At 45.7% G+C, this 24,608-nt stretch overlaps 1 protein-coding gene across 2 annotated transcripts in view; it reads right to left on the bottom strand.

The window, feature by feature from the left end:
• The window catches only part of Septin2 (septin 2), a 36,699-nt gene that overhangs the window by 3,195 nt on the left and 8,896 nt on the right, over positions 1-24,608 (bottom strand). For both annotated transcript variants that reach the window (XM_013364888.4, XM_005339631.5), the window contains exons 4-12: positions 10,672-10,758; positions 9,322-9,445; positions 8,255-8,389; positions 8,004-8,121; positions 5,235-5,336; positions 4,722-4,867; positions 3,199-3,282; positions 1,915-1,972; positions 670-772 (exon numbers count right to left, since the gene is read on the bottom strand). In XM_013364888.4, the coding sequence (XP_013220342.1) occupies positions 671-772; positions 1,915-1,972; positions 3,199-3,282; positions 4,722-4,867; positions 5,235-5,336; positions 8,004-8,121; positions 8,255-8,389; positions 9,322-9,445; positions 10,672-10,758 (956 nt within the window). In that variant the 3' untranslated portion in view covers position 670. The remainder of the gene's footprint in view (positions 1-669; positions 773-1,914; positions 1,973-3,198; positions 3,283-4,721; positions 4,868-5,234; positions 5,337-8,003; positions 8,122-8,254; positions 8,390-9,321; positions 9,446-10,671; positions 10,759-24,608) is intronic.

The raw sequence follows: 24,608 nt of genomic DNA, 5'->3' as shown, positions 1-24,608 counted from the left end.
ATTCATGCCCTGCCTGTGCCATCTGTTTGTCTCCATGTGATTTTCTTTTTGGGACCCTTGAGCCTTTACCTGATGTTGCCTATCATTCCTTTCCTCTGTGAGCTGATGGGAGTGAACCTCTGCCTTTCTAGTCCTGAGGCCCCTGGTGTCTGCAGGATCCTATTTACTAGTTACTGATAGTTGAACAGAGCTGCCTTGAAAACCTAGAGGCAGCCATCCTCGGCAAGGGGACCTTGGTCTATCTGCGTGGCTCCCACACCATGGCCCAGCCATCCTTAGCACGGGCACCTCAATCTATCTGCATGGCATCTTTACTTTGGATCTACACGAGCTGTCTTAACAACACTTAACACTTTTTATATCCTTAAAGACAGATTATCAACATTAACAAATTTCTAATTGTATGACTAATGAAAGTATTTACAAATTTTCTTCTGAGTCACATTTGTAAGCTCAGAAAATATTAAACATCTTTACTAGATGGCAGGCGGCAGTGCACTTTAGAAGCACTCCTTTCTCATTTAGGGCTAATGATGTTATCCATGTAAGACTTAAGGAGGAGCCTGTCATATTCAAGGTGAAACAACAGTGAGATCCCTCAGAAACAGGTGCCTGCTTTCCAGGCTGACGGACACCAGGGACTCTGAAAGGTTACAATGCACACGTCACCTCACACGTGGTGCCCGAGCGCCCCGCTGTCCCCGTCACCGCCTTGCATCTGCATCTGCATCTGCGCCTGCATCCTCGCAATCATCTCTTGCATACGGCGGAGCTAGGGAGACAGTGCAAGCCAGACCCGTGATTGTTCAGTCTTTCAACACTAGACGTGTTAAGACAGGAGGAATTCTTACAAACCAACAAAAGGACTGACAGTGTAACAGAAAACCATGTAAATAATAAAAGAACACAATTCAAGGAAGATGCAGATATTATCAACAGAGCAGTAACTTAAGAAAAATAAGGCAATGAGATATTTTTTAACCTAAAAGGTGGGTCAATGGGGTATGGGAAAGAGTATGTTCCTCTGAAGGGCAAGGAGGTCAGAGCTATGAAGAGTGGACTTGTCCGTCTTGATCCTTACTGATTTTCATCACTAAAACATTTACTCAAATTTTCTTCAGGTAACTTTGTGGTGATGGCTGCAACATTTAACTATTTGATCCACACTGGGTTGATTTACCCAAAGATGCGAGTCTTCTGTTTTCCAAAGGCCAGTCTGTTGTGGCCAAACCACTACTGAACACCTGCACTCCACTCTCCAGCAGGCCTGGGGCACCTTTGCCAAAGGACATGCTGACATCCCTCATTTACTTCTAGATGCCATGTGGGTGGCCAAGGCTCATCTGGGCCTCTGGACCAGTAAGGCAAGCCTCTTGTCATTAGTCCAGTTTTTAGAGAGCTTCCCGAACCTCCCATGCGTATTCTTCAAAGCAAACATGAGGATGACTGAATCGGCCCTCACTCGAGGGAGATCAATGAACACAGAGAGCCAGGCCACAGGCTCTGACAGGGCTGAAGTCAGAGGTCAACTTAGAGCACTGTAACCCTGCACTGTCTTCCCACCTACAAACCTGCACGCCTATCATAATCTTTAAAAATCTTCTCAGTAAAGTTTTTCAATTTCTTTCCCCAGAAATCCTACTTATTTTTTCTCAATTTTTTGATAACTAATGCCAGTGGCAGTTTTGTTTTATTTTCTAGTTACTATTAATGTATGGAAAGAATTATTTTTAAACATTTCGTAAAAATCAGTCACATTATTATATTGTTTCCATGCTTTTTAGGTAAATTACTAGATGCGATTAAATACATAAAATGGGTATATTATACATTAAATTATAACAAGCTAATTACAGATGATGTTTGGATATAAACCAAACAGCTGCAGTTGTAAGAAGAGCATTTTCTACTTACTTCAGCTTCCTTTTCCAGCAAGATCTGATCTTTATTCATGTCCTCGTTCTCCACTTTCCTAAGAGTGGAAAGAAATGACAATGGTATCATTACAAGAAGCACAGTGGGTTGCTTTTATTATAGATAACCAAGGAAAAAATTCACTTTAGAATTCTGAGAAACACCTACTTGAATTTATATATTTTTATCATTTTTAAAAATTAAAGACATAAAAAAAGGGAACAGGAAGAAGAAAAGCATAAACGCCAGGAGGCGAGAGGCTCAGGACTCCCTGCCCCAAGCTGGAGTGATGACACGTCTCCTCTCAAGAACACTGCTGCAGAGGTGCAAGGTCAGTCAGTGTGTTGAAGGCGCAGGACATGAGCAGGTCAGAACTGGCCCACGGGATGGAGGCCACTCCCTCAGTACACAGAGGCCCAGAGCCCAGTAGGAGACACCTCTCCACCGCTCCTCCTGCCTCTAGAACTTTGATTAATAATTGGCTCCCACGTCAACACGATAAATGAGATCTTAATGTATACCTCATGCATGCTCACAATTCATCGTTAAAAAGAACATATTTTAGATGAACTAGATACACGAAATATTTAACAACTGCTATATTTCCACTTATTTGTTCATTAAACTCTGTTCTAAGCAGAAAACAGAGCTGCTTTAGAAGTACCACCAATATAAGCTCTGGCCTTCAGAGAGAGAGAGAGAGAGGGAGGGAGGGAGGAAGCGTGTGTGCACTGCTGGGGATTCAATGCAGGGCTCTGGGCATGTTAGGCAAGTGCCCTATCACTGAGCTACATCCCCAGCTCTTTTTAATTTTCATTTTGAGACAAGGTGTTGCTACATTGCCCAGACTGGCCTTGAATTCAGGGTATTCCTCAGTCTCCCAAGTAGCTGGGATTAGGGGTGTGTGCCCAGCCATTTTTTCCTCTCCCTTCAAGGCTAGAAAAGCATGATTTGATTAAACTAGCAGCAACTCCACTGAATAATTTTTTTTTTTTTTGGTACCAGGGATTGAACTCAGGGGGCACTTGACCACTGAGCCACATCCCCAGCCCTGTTTTATTTAGAGGGAGTGTCTTGCTGAGTTGCTTAGCACTGCACTTTTGCTGAGACTGGCTCTGAACTTATGATCCTCCTGTCTCAGCCTCCCCAGCTGCGGGGATGACAGGTGTGCACCACCGCACCTGGCTTTCCCTTGAACAGTGTTTAAGTAGGAAGCTCATGTTGCTTAGTGAAAGCTGAGACACACGGGGGGGAACAGCACTTCAGGGGAGACAGTGGGATCACCTGCCGCCTCTCTTGAGCCTCTCGGAACGGAAGTTTTCATAGTGAAGGTCCTGGGTCACCTCCTGGAGGTCCTGCATGTGAGTGCTGGAAGAGAAAAGGCATACACAAAAGTAGCTCATGCCAGCCTCAGGGGGACCACACCCCGCTCACAGCGCCCTGTGGACCATGTGGTAAGGGTGCACAAGGAAACTGCTCACCCAGCACAACAGCACCCTTAGACCAGTCGTAAAGGTGCATAGGTTGCTGGAATTTCCCAAGGAAACATGGCTGTAGAAATATCTAGTGAGGTGTGGCTCTCCTCTGCTACCACAGTCAACAGTGCACCAACACCCAAGAGGCCTGGTGTGCCCCGTACTGTCCTCTGCCATAGGGAATGCTAGTCCCTGCAGGAGTTCATGGTCACTGGAGAGACCAGATGCAGAGAGGTAGAGAGTTTTAGGTGGCTGATGTCCAAAGTAGAATGCACATTCTAAAAGATCTTTAGGAGGAACAGGCAATTGCTCTTTTATCAGAGTAAGATCCCCTATTTTTCGTATGGTGAATGGTACTTTGGCCCAGTTTTTCTAAGCGCTCAGAGCAGACATTCCCACTCAGTCCTGTTTACGCAGTATGGGGGTCACTCTGAGAACACACATCAGTGCTGAGGTGGGGATTGTCTCGCTCTGTGCTCAGGGTCCATGCCCCACAACGGGGGTCCACAGAACCCAGGGCTGGACGAGTGTTCTCTGACGGCTCACAGTGCATCGAATCATTCTAAAGACAGCTGGAGGGTCACAGCTCACTGGCTTCCACTTGCTAAAAACTGCTATGCTGAGACACAGGAGCACCCACAGCAACTTTCAACTCACCCAAACCCCTCTGAAGCCTTCGAATAGACACAGATCTTAAAAAAAACAGAAGGCGGCACCAAGAAGGGGTGACCTGGAAATGCTGAGCGCTGCTGTCCTGCACATGCTTCCACACAGGAGCTCAAATATCACACTGCACCCACAAGCAGGTACAAGTACACGTTAACAAAAAGAACTGCATCTCCGGCAAGATGCTTTCATTCAGGAATAACGGTAATGGACATAGGCGTAAAGCCTATTTCTCTAGTCAAGTGTACTGTACTTGTCAAATGAGAAGAAAGCGCAATACTCAGGGGGCCACCTAGTATAACTCAGGAGCACTGGGTGCCAGCTGGGTCTGGGGTGCTGCCCAACACCCACCAGGAGCCTGACCATCTCCCTGCCAGAGCTGAGGACACGCAACCATAGTTTAGGTCCAGTCTCCCAATAGCATTAGAGATCCGGAGATGGTGAAGAGCACAATGGATAGGTACTTAGATACATGTCACTGGAGAGGCGAGGACAGTGTGTCTGAGCCCCCAGAGGTCTCAGGACCAAGCCGCAGCAGCCCCCAAAACCACCGCCCTCCAGAGGATACGCAGTGTGGATTGCGGCTGCAGCTAGCGGGGGCTGTGTGCACCCACCAGGGAAGCACTGCCCCCTGGCCCACCTTGCCAGGGGACACCCAGGCCTTACATGAGCATCGTCCGCAGCTTCAGAAAGTCGTTGTGCTCGGGGTTCTCCACCTCCACCACACCCCACGGGTAGAGGCGCCCTCGGACCTTCTTGCCTTTGGCTTCGATCAGCTGGTTGGACCCCACCACAGAGAACGGGATGCTGGCCTGGAAAGTGACACGGCGGACAGGCTGTAGCAGGGAGCCCAGCGTTCGCTGAGAACACAGGAACACCAGCAGAGACCTGTCCGTCCACTGTCTACGACACGTTCACCTGGGAGCTAAGGGCACACATGCTTCATCTGACATTTCCCACGTGAGACAATCAGGAAACAAACCTGCAATGACACTTCCACGCCTGCAGTGGAAGCCATGTCTAACATATTGAAAGCAAATGCGTACTGTAATTGGCCCAACCCAGACACCTTCTGAAGGCAAGCCTGCCAGATCTGGCCCTCTGCCCACTCTCTCCTCTCACTGCAGGGACCACAGGACACAGGAGCTGCTATCAATGTGCCCTGCAGCCACCACTTGCCTTGAGGAGTCTTGTCTGCTCTTTAAAATCTTCATCTTCATCTGACTCTGCATCAGGTAAGTGATAGATTTTGATGTTATGTTCTTCAATTTCATCCAGAATCTGAATGGAAGACAAAACCAGGTCAAGTCTAATTCATCACATTAGAAATATATCAACATTATCCAAATGTCAATAAGAACCAGAATGGTTAAAGTTATTCTGAAACCATTTTATCAACATTTAAAATGGTCCTTCACACCTATCAACCAGGCCTACAGGAGAGGAGAGACGGGGCTGGAACTGAACCAGCAGTCCCCCCTCAGTCTCAGTGAAGAACCAGCACCCTGTGGCCACTGTGTGCTGGGCACGGCACCAGATGCCACAGGCCTGCACCACCATGGCCAAGTACACAGGAAGCAGCCTGCCTCCTCGTGGCTGGACTGGCTCTTTAATTTCAGAAGGATACAAATCCTTCTGTGGCTTGGGTCTTGTTATCACAGATCTTGCTCTCAACACACCATCTTTCCCAACTTAACTCCAGAGAAGACTCACCTCTGTACACCCTATACTTGACATCTTCCCCTTTCCACAAATCCCTATTCCTAAGTGGGACGAACTGAGCAGTCGGCATGGACTTGCTCTCCTCTTTGGTCCAGCCCTAAAGATCCCACTTGTGACTCCACGCTGGTCTCCTAAGGCCAAGGCTCACACTGGACAGATGAGATGTGAGAAAGACTGAACAAGAAGACCATTTAAATTGGAGGAGAGGCACCAGGAAGCGATGTGGGGGTGTCTACAGGCAGAGAAGCAGGGAGGGCGGAGCTTAGCAGTGTAAAGTGGACTCCTGGCTGCACAGGAAGAGGCGAGATCCCTGGAAGGACGCAGAAGCCAGAGATGATGTGATCCTAGGAGAACCAAGGACACATCCTGGAGGGATGGCGGTCAGCGAGCAGGGAGGTAAGGCAGGCCGAGAGCACAGCAAGCAGGCAGCCAAAGCCAGGGAGGGAGGCTGCCAAAGCCACGGGGCAGGGCTGGAGAAGGGCTGCAAGAGAGTCCACCACAGCTGGGGGAGGACCAGAGGACGGGCAGAGGTGCAGGAACTCATCTCATCTCAGGCCCTCAAGGTTTCAGGCACAGAACTAGGGATGAGAGCCAAAGCAATCTAACCCTGACACCCCTCTCCTCCAGCTAAAGGAAAGTTAACACAACAATATAGAAAAGGTGTCAATTCCTTCACTAAAAATGCTCACTGTTAAGCAAAAAACATCTAAGTTTTCAGGCGCTCTCCCAAAAGCCCAAACATTTCCTAAGAGACTGGTAGGTACTTCAGATGATACGGAAAAGGGCAACAGCACTGACCACATACAGCTTACAATCTTACTGTGGCAAAAACATAAAGTCAAACTAGGAGAGATTATTTGAACACGCCAATATCTACAAATCCTGAGACTACCTGAAGTCCATGAGAGGGCACCAAGAAGACACCAGTGGACACTGCACACAGGACAGGACCTGCAGCACTCAAGGAGATGAAATCAAACAAGCTCCCTAGTCTGAGGTGGGCAGAGCAGACTCACCCTGGTCACCCACCCATCACCGCTGGGGTGAGCACACAGGGTGCTTTGGGAAAGTAAACTGTTGCTTATTTGGGGGGAAATTTGCCATCTTATGAAAATTTAAGTTTTCACATTCATTTCCCAAGAATTCATCTGATTTATACAACAGAACAACAAACATAACTGAGTTCCTACTATGTGTCAAGTGCTATTCTGAATTCTTGGAATACATTAAAGAACAAAGCAAAGAATCTTTATCTCAGGGATCAGGGTTGGGGATAAGGAGAAGCCACGGTACAAAATGCACAGGGCCTTGCGTAGTGTGTGGGTGCTGTAGAAGTGCGCAGGCGGCATCTGAGAGCAACGCAGGCACCTGGGAGAACATTCTGGGCAGAAGGTGTTCTCTGGGTCTGAGGAATGGGAAGTGGCAAAGGAACAGGAAATTTGGTCAGAGATAAAAGGGGGCCAGAGCAAAACAAAAAATAAGCCAAATATCCATCAACAGGGAACTGGCAAAACCAACCACAGCATGTTCCTAAGTGCAGTTCTATACATCCAGTAAGAACCGTGGGAAAGCCATAGATAGTGAAGTTTAAAACATCCACTGGCTGAACAGTGTTCTGGAGGGACCACTGTTGACTACTAGCTGTTTCTGTGGAGAAATAAAAGGACTCTCAGGTCAAAGGTTAGCACTTGTAAGGTGTTTGGATTTTCTTAAGGACCACAGTCAGAAAAAGATAAATAATTTTTAAAAACATATATAGTCAACAAAGAGGCTTCAAGAGATACAGAGGAGAGGGCACTAAACAGGGCACCAGAGAAACACGGGGGCAGCGTCACAGAAGCTGGGTGCTGGGTGCTGGGCCCTGGAAGGCAGAAGCTGACGGGGCACTGTCCCTTCCACGGAGGATCCATCCTGCTCGGACACACCCTGGTGTGGAAGCATTGGAGAGAATGCAAGAGCTCCACCTTCAGCCCAACACTGGGGGGTCTCCTTGCACCTAGCTACCTGCCACTCACCAAGGGCATTTTTACCTAAGAAAATCTAATAAACTGAAATGTGATACTTTGCTGAAGGCAAAATAAAACAAAACAAAAACAGCAAGCTTTAGGTGTGCTTTGAGTCCTGTCCCCAAGACTCAGGGCAGATGCTAGAGACTCCTCCTGCTCCCACTCCCAGGCCCCCGGCACCCACTGTCCCAAGCAGCAGCCAGGTCCAGGTGGCACTCACCCTCTTCTTCAACCGCTCCCGCTCCTTCAGAGTGAGAGTGTCGGCCTTTGCAATGACAGGCACGATGTTCACCTTGTTGTGTATTGCTTTCATGAAGGCCACGTCTAAGGGCTTCAGCCTGCAGGAAAGAACAGGGAGATCACAACATTTTTTCTCTCAAAATCATCTCAATTCTTGTACTGCAACACACAGTCTGAGGGTGACTGCACACTTGTGCAGTGAGCCGAGTTTCCATGGTGAACGTTATTTACCCATGTCCAAAAGGTGAGATGAAGTAGAAGCAGCAGTGCACCCTGTTATCAATGATGTGCCGCCTATTCAGTCCACTCTCGTCATGCAGGTAGCGCTCAAACTGCTCGTCAATGTAGGAGATGATCGTCTTGAAACTGAAATGCAGACAGAAGCCAGCAGCCCCTAACTTCAAAGGGAAACAAGTCTTTCTCCCCCTTCCACCAAAGATACCAACCCAAAAATTCACTTTTAAATCAAGAGCACAAGACTTGACTCCTAGATTTGCCAACGGAGGTTTCAGGAAACTACCAAGTGTAAACTCCCTTCAGTACCAGGAGTCAACAGCTCGAGAGGAACATGTTCAGTGGGGTCTGAGGTGGCCCGTGATGCCAGAGTCTGCTGACCCTCGCACAGTGTGATGAAGAGGGGCTGAGAAGCTGAGCAAGCAGGAGCAGGAGGCATGGGGTCCCAGGCAGGATGATGTCACCAGCTCAACAGGACAGCACACCCACAGGACACTGAGACGGGAGACCCCTAATACAGGAGTCAGGCTTAGAGGAGCGAGAGTCGAGGGCGTCTGCACAACCAAGGTGGATTCTCCACACAGCACAGCCCAGGGCACACCATGCTCCTCCTCCTGTGCCTCACCTCCCTGTTGGTGAAGACAAAGCCCACCAGCACCCACCCACAGGCACAACTTTGGCAACCTGCAAACAGTGTCCCGCTTTAAATATGGAAAGGTACATGGTGACCTCTTATCCACTGCCCACATTCAACTCAAGGCCCTGCCCTGGTGACGGCTGGAGTATTGCTCTTGCACCTCAGATCCCACTAGGTTGCACAGAGAGAAACCTCACTCCCTAGAAACATCCTCAGAAGGTTGAAAGTTTAAAAGTCAGCATTAAATAGTTTTAAGTCTGCACTGAATGTTTTAAACTGCCTTACTGCTTTATGAGATAGAGCTACCGGAGCCACTAACTTAACCACCACTCCCTAACGGCATCTGTGAATGCGGGCACAGAAGGAAGACGAGCTGGCAGTGCATGGTGCAGGACCCCTGGGCTATGAGCCCTGTGTGGCTGCATACCAGTCCCTGCAGTTGATGGCGTCCCCATAGCCAGGAGTGTCCACCACTGTAAGGCGCAGCTTGACTCCACGCTCTTCAATCTCAACAGTGGAAGCCTCAATTTGGACAGTTCTTTCAATTTTCTCTAAAACAGAAAGAAATTTAATAAAGAAAATACCTTAAAAGCTAAGCCATTATGCAAAGAGGAGAAATTACCTGTTACCAATGTTATTTTAAGTAATTTGGAAGATCACTCAGTCTCTTTGGAGGCAGGGGCTCAGAGGTAATGCAGAGACTGTCAAACAGTCCCAGAGTCAGCAAGGGAAATGGAATTAAGATTGTCTTCCCTCCTTGGGAAGGTTAAAAACACCAACACGGGCCAGGTGCAGAGGCACACATGTATAACCCTGCTATTCTTGAAGCTGAGGCAGGCTGCAAATTCGAAGCCAGCCTCAGCAACTTAGTGACACCCTATTCCAGAGCAAGACTTAAATAAAAACCACTGGGGATGCAGCTTAGTGGCAGAATGCCCCCAGGTTCAATGTCCAGCGGTGGGGTGTGTAGGAGGGGAGGGGAAGCAAGAGGATGGCATGTTCAAGGACAGCCTGGGAAACTTAGCAAGAATCTGTCTTTAAAAAAAAGTGGGGGTGGGGGGATGACTCAGGGACTAACTCAGTGGCAGAGAGCTTATTTTATTTAGCATGTGCAAGGCCCTGGGCTCAATCCTTGCACCACACTACATAGACAAATAGAGACAATATTAAAAATGGTTAATTTGGGATAAGTAAGAGTCGGTGAGAGGGCTGCATCCTTCTTGTGGCTGCCCAGGACTCAGGCTCTGACTGTGGGCTCCTCTGTTCACTGAACAAGCAGTGATGGATGCTGCAGCCATCACTGAACATTCAGATGCAAACAAGTCAGACACCCGCTGCTACAGGGACTATCCACATATGCAGCATTTTAAAAAAATATTTATTTTTTAGGTGCAGATGAACACAACACAATGCCTTTATTTTTATATGGTGCTGAGGATGGAACCTGGACCCGCCCGTGCTAGGCCAGCCCTCTACCGCTGAGCCACAACCCCCACCCCATCATACGAAGCATTTTAATGACATAAAACTTTCACTTGGTCCTCTTATCCAACATGGGCAGGAACCGTCTTTTACATTTACAGGAGGGACACATGGGTGTGTGTCAAGCACCTACACAGCCAAGGTAGCAAGGCCTCAGATGCAGGAAGCTATCCCTAGGTGGAGTTCTCCTTGTGTTCCAAGAAAACATTAGAACAGAACATCAAAACAGAGTTAAAGGTGAAGTGTTCAGCACATTCACAGAACTACAGTCAGCACAGAGGAACTTTTTTTTTACCTGCGGCTCCAGGTATGATTCTTTCTGGGTAGAGATCAGTCAGGAACAGGCTGTTGATGAGAGTCGACTTTCCTAGACCCGATTCACCTTTAAATGGAAAGCAGAGCCTGGTCAGGACCTCCTCCACAGGCCTGCCCAGTGTGCCACAGGCTTCTGGAGGGTGAGCACGGGGCAGTCCCAGACTGGTGCCTCAGGACCACCACCCTGTTCTCCACACCGTGACCAGGAACCAGGCACCACCACCCCTCAGGCCCACAGAGGGGGAAACCCGGGGAAACCCAGGCTCAGGGACAGGAACTTGCCCAGCTCAGGGAGCTATCCAGTTTGGATTGAGGTCTATGGGATTTGAGAACTGATTAGAAACCCAATTTCACCTCTTCACAAATTTATGGACTATACTTTGGAGTCGTTATTTCTTTTGTGATAAACAGAATGCAAAGCAGGTTTCTGACAGGGAGGTCTGCTGACCCTCACAGAGCACTTGAGAAGACTCTGACACACCTGAACAACAGTGCACCTGCACTCCTGCTGCAGGGCTGGCCACCTGGCCGGTTCCCTGGCACACACTCCCATGTGACCTCCTCCGGTCTGACACACACCCCCTTGCTGCCTCCCACCTGGCTTCCTGAGCCGCTTTGCTTGAGAGACAGTACCAGTTCAGACAGTACACGCCCTCTAGAACGCCCAGGTTAAGGAGCCCTCTTCAGCTACTCAGAATGTTTGACATTCAACTCCAAAAAAATACAAAATACCAAAAATTAAATTCTGTACTGGAAGGAAGTTCAAATCCAATCGTTCATCATTGGTTGTCACCCAAGGCATCATTCTGCAAGATGCGTGCTTCTGAGCTTGGCATGACACGTACCAGTGCTGGACCTTCCCAGGCCCTTGTTGACCTGGCCTCTGCTCAGTCCCACACAGCATGGGAAAGGTACAGGTCTATTTTAAAAATCATTACTGGGAAAATCAAGGGAAAAGGTGAACTAGAAATGTGTACATACACAGGATCTGGACTGTGTTGTACATTGCACTTTCCAAAGGAGACAAGGACAGAGCTAGAGTCATGTGCTCAATATACCCAAATAAAACCCTACACCACCAACTAAATGGCCAACAGTTACTCTTAGCAAACCGTTTGTTGATCCTTCTACGTCACGTTCCATGTGAAGAGATGTTATCAATATTTACTGAGAGGCACAGTTCCAGGCATGGGGACAGGACAGGGAATGGGACAGAGCAGTCCCTGCTCACAGAGCCTTGCAGTTCAGTGGGGCAGACGATGAACAAACAGAACCACCACCAACAGGCGCCCAGCAGAGGAAGGCACAGCTGAGAAGGGATGGTGCCATGGAAACGAGGTCTGAGCAGGAGCCCAAGCTGCTGCTCTGGGAAATGCTGCTGTGGAGACCTTCACTTGAGGGAGTGTGTGCATTCCCCTGGGCACAGTGGCAGACATCTGCTCCTGGGCCAAGAGCATCATGCTGCTGCTGGGCCAGCGGGAGTGACCTCACTCCACCCTGGCCACGAGCTGTCACAACAGGGGAAACAAGACACATCAGGAAAGATTTAGATCAAGGTAGGCCCATCGCCATCCAAAAACAATCACAAGACAGTGGGGTCCAGCAGTGTCATGTTCACGTACAGAAAAAAGCAAAGGCTGGCCGGTGGAGGCGCTCCCCGTCTACAGAACGCTCCTGTCTGCACTAACCAGGACACAGCAGCCCTGGGCCAGGCGGCACCATGAAGAAGACACAGAGAGGAAGGAGTCCAGCCTTTCAGTCCCACCAGGCAAAACATCACAAAAGTTTTAGATTTAAATCTTTCAATCTTAAGGAATCTCTCTTCATGTTAGTTTCTCGATTTTTGACCAAAATGATTACCACGTGGCTTTCTCGAACAATACGCCATGCCTTTCCCAGGAGGCTGTTCCTGCCACACCACAGCCCCTACATGAGCTGGGTGCAGGGGCAACGGGGTGCAGGCCCACAGCTGCGTGAGCTTCTTCAGAAGCAACTCCCCGCGTGCAACCTGCAGCCACACCAGCCTCCGGCTGCTCCAGGTCCGTCTCCATGTCCTCACGCTGCCTCCAGTGCTCCCTCCAAAATCCTCTTGTGAATTTGGTCATATTAACTATTGATTTTGGTCACATTAACTATTGATTTGGTCACATTAACCTATTGATTTTTTCATCAGGCAAAATTTGGCAATACACTTTATCTTTTTAATCTCCCTTTTCTGTTTTTAAAATTTATTTCTTACATACGTGACAATAGAGGAGTGCATTACACTCATAATTATCCATTCACAGCACAATTTTCCGTAACTCTGTATATAAAGTATGTTCACACCAAATTATGCCATTCTACATGAGCTCTCTTATTTTTTTTTGCATTACAATTCTTAATACACCTTTATACCACAATTTTTCATATCTGTTTGTACACAAGGTGTGTTGACACCAAATTCACATCTTCGTACATGTATTTTGTATAATGATGACCGTCTCCTTCCACTATCCTTGCTGTTCTCCTTCTCCCCCCCACCCCTATTCCCTATCTAGCGGTAATTTTCCTCCCATGCTCTCCTCTCCCTACCCTACTTTGAGTCACCCCCCCTTATATCAGAGAAAACATTCAGCATTTGTTTTTTAGAATTGGCTAACTTCACATTAATCTTCTCTAATGTCATCCACTTCCCTGCAAATGCCATGATCTTATTCTTTTTTAGTGCTGAGTAATATTCCATTGAGTATAAATGCCACATTTTCTTTTAATCCATTCATCCACTGAAGGATATCTAGTAGACTCCACAGTTTAGCTATTGTGAATCATGCTACTATAAACATTGATGTGGCTGTAACCCTGTAGTATTCTGTTTTTAGGTCCTTTGGGTATAGTCCGAGAAAAGGAGTAGCTGGGTCAAATGGTGGTTCCATTCCCAGCTTTCCAAGGAATCTCCATATGCTTTCCAAATTGGCTGCACTCATTTACAGTCTCACCAGCAATGTATGAGTTTACCTCTCCCCGCCCCCCCCATACTCACCAACACTGTTGTTTGTCTTCATAATGGCTGCCATTCTTACTGGGGTGAGATGGTATCTTAGAATAGTTTTGATTTGCATTTCTCTGACTGCTAGAGATGGTGAGCATTTTTTTGCATATTTATTGATTGATTGTATATCCTCTTCTGAGAAGGGTCTGTTCAGGTCCTTGGCCCATTTATTGATCTGATTATTTGTTTTTTTTGGTGCTTATCTTGTAGAGCTCTTCATATACCCTAGAGATTAGAGCTCTATCTGATGTGTGAGGGGTAAAAATTTGTTCCCAGGATGTAGGCTCCCTGTTCACCTCACAGATTATTTCTTTTGCTAAGAAAAGACTTTTAGTTTGAATTCATCCCATTTTTGATTCTTGGTTTTAATTCTTATGCTATAGGCGTCTTATTAAGGAAATTGGGGCCTGCCCCAATTGATGATGATTAGGGCCTACTTTTTCTTCTATTAGACGCAGAGTCTCTGGTTTAATTCCTAGATCCTTGATCCATTTTGAGTTAACTTTTGTGCATGGTGATTCAATTTCACTTTGTTGCATATGGATTTCCAGTTTTCCCAGCACCATTTGTTGAAGATGGTATCCTTTCTCCAGTGCATGCTTTTAGCACCTTTGTCTAACGTAAGATAGTTGTGATTTTGTGGGTTAGTCTCTGTGTCCTTTATTCTGTACCATTGGGAATGCCTTCAGTTTTTCTCTGTTTTAGAATGATGTTGGCCTGAGCCTTAGTGTAGATAGCCTTTACAATGTTGAGGTAAGTTCCTGTTATCCCTAGTTTTAGTGTTTTGAACATGAAGGGTGCTGTATTTTGTCAAATGCTTTTTCTGCATCTATCGAGATGATCATATGGTTCTTATCTTTAAGTCTATTGATGTGACCAATTACATTTATTGATTTCCATATTTGAACCAACCCTGCATCCCTGGGATGGATCCCACTTGATCATGGTGCACAATATTTTTGATATGTTTTTGAATTTGATTTGCCAGAATTTTATTGAGGATATTTACATCTATGTTCATTAGAGATATTGGTCTGAAGTTTTATTTCTTTGAGGTGTCTTTGTCTGGTTTTGGAATCAGGGTGATATTGGCCTTGTAGAATTAATTTGGAAGTACTCCCTCTTTTTCTATTTCCTGAAATAGATTTAAGAGTATTGTTATTAGTTCTTCTTTAAAGGTCTTGTAAAACTAGGCTGTATATTCGTCTGGTCCTGGGCTTTTCTTGGTTGGTAGTCTTTTGATGGCTTCTTCTATTTCCTCACTTGATATTGGTCTGTTTAGGTTGTTTATATCTTCCTGACTCAATCTGGGTAGCTCATATGCCTTAAGGAATTTATTGATGCCTTTACTATCTTCTGTTTTATTAGAGTATAAGGTTTCAAAATAATTTCTAATTATCTTCTGTATTTCTGTAGTATCTGTTGTGATATTGTCTTTTTCATCCCATATGCTAATAATTTGGGTTCTCTCTTCTTCTCTTTGTTAACATGGTTAAGGGTCTGTCAATCTTATTTATTGTTTCAAAGAACCAACTTTTAGTTGTGTCAATTTTTTCAATTGTTTGTTTCAATTTCATTGATTTCAGCTCTGATTTTAATTATCGCTTGCCTTCTACTGCTTTTGATGCTGGTTTGTTCTTCTTTTTCTAGGGCTTTGAGATTAGTATGAGGTCATTTACTTGATGGCTTTTTCTTCTTTTAAGGAATGAACTCCATGCAATGAATTTTCCCCTTAGTACTGCCTTCACAGTGTTCCAGAGATTTCAATATGTTGTGTCTACATTCTCATTTACCTCTAAGAATTTTTAAAATTTCCTCCTTGATGTCTTCTGTAACCCATTGTTCATTCAGTAGCATATTGTTCATTCTCCATGTGATGTAGGAATTTTTCTTCCTTATTAGATCGTTGATTTCCAATTTCATTCCATTATGATCGGATAAAATCCCTGTGGCATAATATATGGTCTATTTTTTAGAAGGATCCATATGCTGCTGAGAAGAAAGTATATCCACTTGATGTTGGTTGATATATTCTATATATGTCAATTAAGTCCAAGTTATTAATTGTGTTATTGAGTTCTATAGTTTCTTTATTCAACTTTTGCTTGGAAGATCTGTCCAGTGGTGAGAGAAGGGTGTTGAAGTCACCCATGATTATTGTGTTGTGGTCTATTTGATTCTTGAACTTGAGAAGGGTTTTGTTTGATGAACATAGCTGCACCATTGTTTGGGCATATATATTAATAATTGTTATGTCTTGTTGGTGTATGTTCCCTTGAGCAGTATGCAGTGTCCTTCTTTATCCCTTTTGATTAACTTTGGCTTGAAGTCTACTTTATTTGATATGAGGATGGAAACCCCTGCTTGCTTCCGAGGTCCATGTGAGTGGTATGATTTTTCCCAACCTTTCACCTTCAGTCTGTGGATGTCTTTTCCTATCAAATGCGTCTCTTGTAGGCAGCATACTGTTGGATCTTTTGTTTTTTTTAATATAGTCTTCTAGCCTACGACTTCTGAATGGTGAGTTTAAGCCATTAACATTTAGGGTTACTATTGTTAATCTCACTTTCTTAAAAATTAAGCAACCATCCCTCGTAACTGCAGGTAGGACAACTTAATGCCAGTCTTCCCCATCTGACGGGAATCTCAGCCTCAGGGGCACCAAGTTCTCTCAGGGGCAGTCTGCCACCTGGCTCCTCTCCTACGTCTTTACACAAGGACACAACTTCCTCCTTGTTTCAGAACTCCTTACAGACTGCTTCCCACATGTGCATCCTTGCGCCTGCAGATGCTACACCAGTCCATGAACCTCACTTCTTTAGACCTCTGCCACAATTTTAAAAACTATGTCTCTGCTTAACATCCTTGTTTCCAGTCAGCTGAGCTGGTGTTTTCCCACTGTACCATTTTTCCTGGGCCACTAACAGGATGATTTAAAAGTTGAAGATCCTTGTGGTTAGCTTTGTAGCTCTATTCTTCAAACTACCCATCTCTTCCTCAACCCCTAAGAGCCTGCTTGCTTTTAAACCAACCTTACTGAGGTAAAATTCACATTAATACACCACTTAAACTGTAGTTGGATTAGTAATGACGAGGTACATGCTTGGATAACCAAACTCCACTCAAGATATGGAACACTTCCTCAACCCTCTAGAGACTCCCCATCTGTCTCAGCCACCTTGATTTCCAGGGCCCCTACAGGCAGACATCAACCCACTCTGTCACTACAAGGGGCTCTGGTCATTCCAGAGCTTCACATAAAGAGAAGCCTGCAGCACAGCCTCTTTGTGTCTTACCACAGCGGAAACGCATGCCTGGACTGTGCCTAGACGTCTGCTTCTTTGTACTGCAGGGCAATGTTCTAATTATGAACACACCCACTTGTCTGCTGCAAGAGACACCTAGGCCCGTTCCCGTCTGGGGCTGTGAGAGAGTCGTGTCAGTGTTCACATACAAGTCTGTGATGTGGGATGCAAAGTGAGATGATTGCTTTTTTGTTTTGTGGTCCTGGGGGCTGAACTCCGGGCACTCAACCACTGAGCCCCATCCCCAGTATTTTATTTAGAGACAGGGTCCCACTCAGTTGCTTAGCCCCTTGCCTTTGCTGAGGCTGGCTTTGAACTTGTCATCCTCCTGCTTCAAACCTCCCAAACCACTGGGATTACAGGTGTGTGCCACTATGCCCAGTGGATTACTGGGTTTTAACTGGTTTCCAAATTTTAACTGGTAGCCTTTTGTATTCTTGCTATTAGCAGGGTTCCAGTTGCTCAATACCCGTGCCAACGCCTGGACTGCCAGCTTTGACCTCTCCAGCCTTCTGTGGGCAGGGGTGGGAGGCCACCTGCCCACGAGCTGAGCATCTTCACTCAGCCTGGAGTACAGGGTGCTGATCTGGCATCACACGCCTTACACTATGCAAAACAAGTGGCAAAGAAGTTTGCCCTGGCTCTGGACTTGTGCATTACTCAATGGGACTGGACAACCCCCCTTGAAACCTTATTCTCTGTCTTATTGAGTAAAGAACATTCTATCTAAACTCCTTTTGTGTCCCCATATAAAAAGAGATTCTGGGTGCACGCTCTATTCCAGCTGACCCTCAAGGTTGCCAAACCATCCTAACCTCAATATGAAAATTCCTTCTGTCCTGTGCTTCTCCACCATTTTCTTAGCTTAACGTTGAAGCCTGCTCTTTTGAACCCAGTTCATCTCGTAGCGCAGGTCGAGAGTGAGAGGTGGGGGTCGTGCCTCACTGTGGTGTCCATGTGCAAATCTAGGCAAGGGCTTCCTGGCCAGCTGGTCCTCCTTAGTGAACTGTCTGCTCACATCTTTTGCCTGCCTTCTTCATCTGTTGTGCTGAGGTGTAAAAGATTTCACACATTCTCCACACGAATCCCTTCTCAGATGTGGTACTATGGACAATCTCTCAATTTACGGCCTGACTTTTTCTCACTGGTGTTGTGAATAAATTAACAAAGCACAACTGATTTTTTCTTCTTTTGTGATTGCTGTTCTTTACATCCTAAGAAATCTACTTACCCCAAAGTCATAAAATTATGATTGTCCATTTTCTTCTAGAATTGTTAGTTTTGCATTTAAGCCTATGATCCCTTCCAAATTAATTTTATGATTGCTCATCCAGCTGTTATCTATTTCACTTTCCAGTCATCACGGCATCTTTGGCCTTCCACATGTATCTCCTGCCAGGTTCGGCCATCTCCACGTTCACCTGCCCAGGCAGTCCTGATCATGGCCGCAAGTCTTGAAACCCACAGGGCATGTCCAACTCTGTTCTATCTCTAAACTGTTTAGCTTACTCCAGGTCCCCTGCATTTGCATTTTGACTTTGGAATCAGCTTGTTCATTTCTATTCTTAGATAGTTTAGTGGGACTTTCATTGGGGTCAAACTGTCTCCATGCACAACTTAGAAAGAAAAGGTCATCTTCATAGTGTTGATGCACAAGACGAGCAGATCTCACATATTCAGACTGTCTTTAGAATCCCTCAACAGTATTCCCAGTACACATATCCTGCTACATCTACCACTAAACAGCACAAAATTTTTATGTTATTGTAAATGATACTGTTTTTAAAAAGTTAGCTAGTATTATCATGGTACTGACTTTTTAAATTCATTTTTAAATTGTTTGCTGGTAATACACAGAAATAAAGTCTATTTTTATATGTTAAACTAGTATCTGAAACATTACAAAAATTTACTTAACAGTTCTAGTGGTCTGGTGGATCTCTTAGGCTTTTTTACATATACAAATCACATTATATACAACTCAAAAAAGAGGTTTTACTTCTGGTTTTTCATGCATAAGAGTAAACATTCCCATTTTAGTACATACCCTTAACCCTAGGTTGAACTGCCTTCCCTTTTATTTCTAGTGTATTAATTTTATCCTTTAACACTGTGAATCTTACAAATGCACTTTCAGATGACACGATTCTTTCTTTGTACACCATAGACAACACTGACTTTCTGACGATAAGCCAGGTATTGCTGTGGTGAGCTCCATTCATGTACTCAGTTCTCCAATAACTTACTTGTTTGGAAATAATCTGTTCCGATGGGATTGCTGTATTAAGGAACAACGGGAGCATAATACAGATTTCACATCTGCTTCTGCACAATTTCATTAGTGAGAAGCCAGGGGAACCCAGAAAACAACACCCCAGGGCCCAGCGACCTCCATCCATGGAATGCCGTCAGCCACTCCAGGACCCTGGAGCCACAGCTCTCCATGGGGTCCAGACCCTGCCTTTCTACAACACCCATCATCCACAGCTGCACTCTCCTTCCACAGGCAAACGATGGCACTTATTCAAGACACAGTGGCTCACTTGGCAGAGTAGGCTACGATTTAAACACCCCTTCCAGTATGTTCAAAAGTACTTGTCACTGTGATACCACAGGGTGAGGACTTTTAAGAGGTCACAGGGGCTCTGCCTCAAGAATGGATTGATCCCTCAGTCCTGTTATACAGTGGTCTATCTTGCCAGGTGGTGCCCTCTCCTACGTGACACCACAGCAAGGTACTCCCTAAATGTGGCCCTCTGACTTTGGACTTCCTAGCCCTCTTATGATCACCCAGTTGGCAGTATTGCTGTAAGAGCAGAAAATGGTCTAAAATACCATTAAAGGTATAAAACTGGCACCACTTGACTGGGCTCCAATCTTCCGTGTGTCGCTGATGAAGGCTGTGTGTGCTGTGCCCGTTTTGCGGTTAGCCCAGGGGTTTGGATACAAGCTTGCATTCGTGCTGGGTGGCCTGGAAGTTCAAGGATGCCTCTTTCTACACTGCTGAGCTTGCCACGACCCTAAGATGTCTCTGTCAGTGTTAACAAGTGCCAATCCACTTTTTTTGTTAACTGTAATGGGATAATGGGATAACATGAGATGGGATGTATTTCCTTCTTACCTGTTTCTGAAGTTTTATGAGACTTACACAATTTCTACCTCAAATGTTCAGCAGTAAAGCCATCGAGTCTAGAGTTTCTTCTGGGGAATGTTTTAAGATAAGTTCTACTTTTTTGGTATATAACTACTTGAGGGCCGGGGCTGTAGCTCAGTGGTAGAGCGCTTGCCTCGCATGTGGGAGGCACTGGGTTCAATCCTCAGCACCACATTAAAAAAAAAAAAAAATTAAAAAAAAAATAGAGCTTCAAAAAATTATTTTATTCCTTGTTTTCAGTTTTGTCTTTCAAGGAGTTTTCCTGTTGCACCCGACTATTTATTGGCGAGGTTGCTCATGTCCTTCCCATGACCTGTTCCACGACCGCAGGGTCTGCAGACTCTGTCTTCACTTCCGTCTTCATAATTTGGTCTCTCTCTGCTCAATCAAGTCAGAGGTGATCCTGGCATAAATTTTTACCAATCTGGCTCTAGGTCACCTTAATTCTCAATACTGTCTCTCTTCTCTTCCATGCTTCCTGCTCTTTATTATCTCATTCCTCTTACTTACTGAATTTAGTTTGTTCTTCATTTAAGTTTGTGGTAAGATTTTGGTGGTTCATTTTAACCTCCTTTTCTGGTTATGCATTTGAAGTCACACATTTTCCCTTAGGCACAGCTGAGGTTTCATGCCACAAATGCTGATGTGTTATTTCATTTTTCTTCAGCTTAATAATTTTCTGATGTCACTGGTCATCACCGAACATACTTTTGTTAGTCCTTCACAAGTCTGCAGACTTTTTTGAGGTCCACACAGAACACCCCTGGTGAATAAGCCATGTCCCTGCAAAGGGCACCTCAGAGTGTCACCTGGACCATGCTGCTGACACACCATTTAGAAATTATGTAAGCTTACCGGTTCTGTCTGACTTAACATGTTACTAAGAATGTTAAAACTTGTAGATTCATGCCTTTTTCCTATCAGATTCTTCAGCATGTACAGTAGAGCTTTGTTATCAGGTACATTCACATTTACATGTTCTTTTGGAAACGACTGATTCCTTTATCATTAGGGAACTCTTAAGGTTGCCCTATTCTACTCTCTCTTGATCACCTACTTACCTGCTTCCTAAGTAAACCTCCTCTATGCCTTTAACTGGCGCAAACTCGAGTTTTCTCCCATCACGCAGACCAAGAACCCTGCTGGTTCTAAGTCCAGTGCCCCCTTCTCTCTGAGAACTCCTCAAACCCTTCTTCAGAGACTGGTCTTCTCTGGTGACATCTCTTGGTGGTCCATGAGGGGAATTTTGGAGGCATCAACTTTGTGCAAGAAGGTTCAGGGTAACAAACAAGCACGTGGACACCTACGAGCCATTTCCAAGCTGTACCTGTTGGGTGTAAGACGCACAGGCTCTAACGGTTCACAGGAAGAGTGCACACCTGGCAGTGCTGCAGGGACGCCCCATGCCCACCTGCGCAACAGGTGAGAACCTGCCCTGCCTCTCACCACTGCTTCGAAGACGCTCTCAACCTGCACACACAGATACCAAGGAAGACTGTGGGTGTGACCCCTGAGGAGGGAAAGTCCCAGTGCCCTCAATCCAGGGGGGGGGGTGAGAACATGCTTGGGGTCCTCCCTCCCAGCTGACTTCACTGCCCTTCCTACAAGGAATTTTCTTCGTAGGGACTTTCTTCAGTACTTTTACTTTAAAATTTCATTTACTTAAAAAACAAAGATCCGCCTTTCCTTGTGGCTGCACAGCATTTGCTGAGCAGCCAGGTCGTTCTTGCTGACTGTGAGTCACGTTCTCGGCCTGTGGCGTCCTCTGCTGTGCCTCCTCGTCTTCATCCTGCTCTGCGAGGCATCACTAACTTCTGACAACTTTACTGGGCCATGTGGTGGTGGCTTTCTTTCTACTTATTTCACTGGTGCTTGCTGAGCTTTTTTGGATCCAGGACAACATGCATTTATAATTTCCATCAACTACGGACAATGCCCAGGTGCTGTGTTTTCAGGGTTTCCTCCCCCACCTTCCCTGTGACTTCGGTCACCGGTGAGTCAACTTGCTTGTCATGGGCCACAAAGGCCGGGAAGCTGTGCTCCATGTGCTCTGGGCTTTTCTGCCTTTAGCTCTGCTCTTCTGTGCTCAGTTAGACCTTTTAGTACTTGTTTCCCTCCACAGTGCATCATGTGCTCTCAGGCCAGGCTGAAATTCTCTCATACCAGATTTTTCTTTCTTTTTCACATGCTAGGGATAGAACCCAGGTGCCCGTGCATGTGAGACAAGTGCTCTAACACCGAGCTACATTCAACCCAGATGTTGTCATTTTAATCTCTTGAAATTTCATCTGGTGCTTTTTACTACCTTCCATTTATCTCAGTATATTCTTGTTTTTCTTAAAGTATAGGGGCACTCTTAAGAGTTCTCAGAGCTAGTGGCACACATCAGGAGGAATGATCATGAACTTATCACAACAAAAAAGGTTTCTGATTGTCATTTCTACATCTGGTCATCTGTGGATCTGACCCTATTGCCTCATTTTCCTCCTGTGAACTACCTTTTTTGCTTCTCTGACAGCCAACAGTTCTTTATTGGGCATTAACTACCATGAACGGCACACTGCACGTATGGTGTGATGCCTCTCTGTGAAGGCCTTTGTCCTGGCAAGTGCTCGTCCTTGTGAACCCTGACACTCTCAGGCTGTTGGTAAGCTGTGTCCTGGAGAGCCGACCTCAGCCTTCATGTCCAGCCAACCCTGTTCCTAAGCAGGAACTCCCTGGAGCCTATCCTCGGTGCCCTGGGTGTGCGGTAAGACCTCTCCACTTTGGACAAGTGGAACGCCCGTTTCCAGCCCACTGCAAGCTTTCTGGTCCTGTGCAGCTTCCCGCCCAGCCCACAGTCTCTGGGTAGTTACATTTCACCCTGAGGGGACCCCACTGCAGCTCTCTGGAGCCCTTTTTCTTTTGGGGAGTTCTGTCTTGCTACATCAGGTGTGAGTCACCCCAGCTCCCCTGAACTGTGCTCTGTCTCTTTACATGTTGAGACTGTTGTGTTCTAGATTCTCACCCCACCCCACAGCAAGGCCAGGGTCAAGGGCAGATGGCTGCAGTGCCTGCACAGTCCCCATAATCTGCTTTCCTTCTTGCAGGATCGACCAGTGTGGGCCCAGCCTCTTGTGCTGTCTTCTAGTTATTCAGGGTAGGAGGACTAATCTGCTCATCTCAGTTAGAACTCAGTTCTAACGGAGCCACCAGTTCTTACGAAGTTTCATGACACAGCTGTGGCTGCTCATGTGCTGTTGGTGGCTGCTTTCCCACTTCAAGGGCAGAGAGAAACAGCTATGCCACACTGTATGGCCACAGAGCCCGAGATGTCTACTATCTGGCCTTCAGAGAAAGAGACTCCTAGCTCTTCAGTTACTACCACAGCCAGAGGCAGCTCAGCCTATTTTTGAGAGTGACACACTACACTACATTTCTCTTCTCTACGAGAAACTTAAGTTTACATGATTATTACAATCATGAAACTGAGCTCCTAAAACATGTTGAGACACTCACTTTTCTTCTCCAAGAATTCCACAATTTCTTTCACTTCAGATGCATGAACTAATTAAGGAATACTCACTTGTCTGTTCATGAGCAAAGCTTTTTCCAATGCCTATCTTAGTATTTTTGATAATTTTGCAGTCACCAAGAATAAAATAAAACATGATATGGTTAACAGAATTAATACATTCAGCATGTCCAAGGACATGCTGTAGTACAACACATAGCATTGTCCATAAAATATAATAGGTAAATAATATAATGATATCTGACTAACAACAACAAAAAAAAGAATGTCAAGTAACCACTTAATTTCAATGAACTTTAAGAAATAAGGGTTCTAATTGTGCAGTAGAACTGTTACTTGCTTAAAATACATCCACCAGTATAATTTTAGGAGTTAGTAATTTTTTAACAAGAATTAAAAACAGTTCTGATGGACGAGTACAGCAGCTATCTGCTAACATGTAATCATGACTTCACATCTAGGAGGCTTTTAGACCCTAAACATTTTAGGTTTTTCTGGATGAGAATTTCAGAATGGTTTAGGGGTCTCTCAAGGCTCTTCCATGAGGAAACAGTCAAGTCAGCAAGATGCAGTCCTGCAGCTAAGTCTGCCTGGGGCTGGAGTCTGTTTCCAAGGGGGTCCCCCACGGCTACCCAGACCTTAAGTTCCCCGCCTTGCAGCCTCCTCTATGAGCTGTGTGAGTGTCCTCAAAGCCCACAGTGGCTTCCCCTGGAGCCAGTGGACCCAAAGACGGCAAGCTGGGAGCACGAGGCCTTTTACGACCTAGTGTAAGAAGTCACACCCCTTCATTTCTGCAGTGACCTCTGCCTATATAGGTAGTTGGGGGGTTGTGGGGAGACGGCTCATGAAGACAAGGAGTTAAAGGTCACTTGAAGCCATTTTGGAAGTCAGCTGCCACAATGAGCAAAAACCA

Source organism: Ictidomys tridecemlineatus, chromosome 7 (genome assembly GCF_052094955.1).
Source record: "Ictidomys tridecemlineatus isolate mIctTri1 chromosome 7, mIctTri1.hap1, whole genome shotgun sequence".
Classification (NCBI taxonomy): Eukaryota; Metazoa; Chordata; class Mammalia; order Rodentia; family Sciuridae; genus Ictidomys; species Ictidomys tridecemlineatus.
This window is presented reverse-complemented; position numbering and strand designations above follow the sequence as displayed.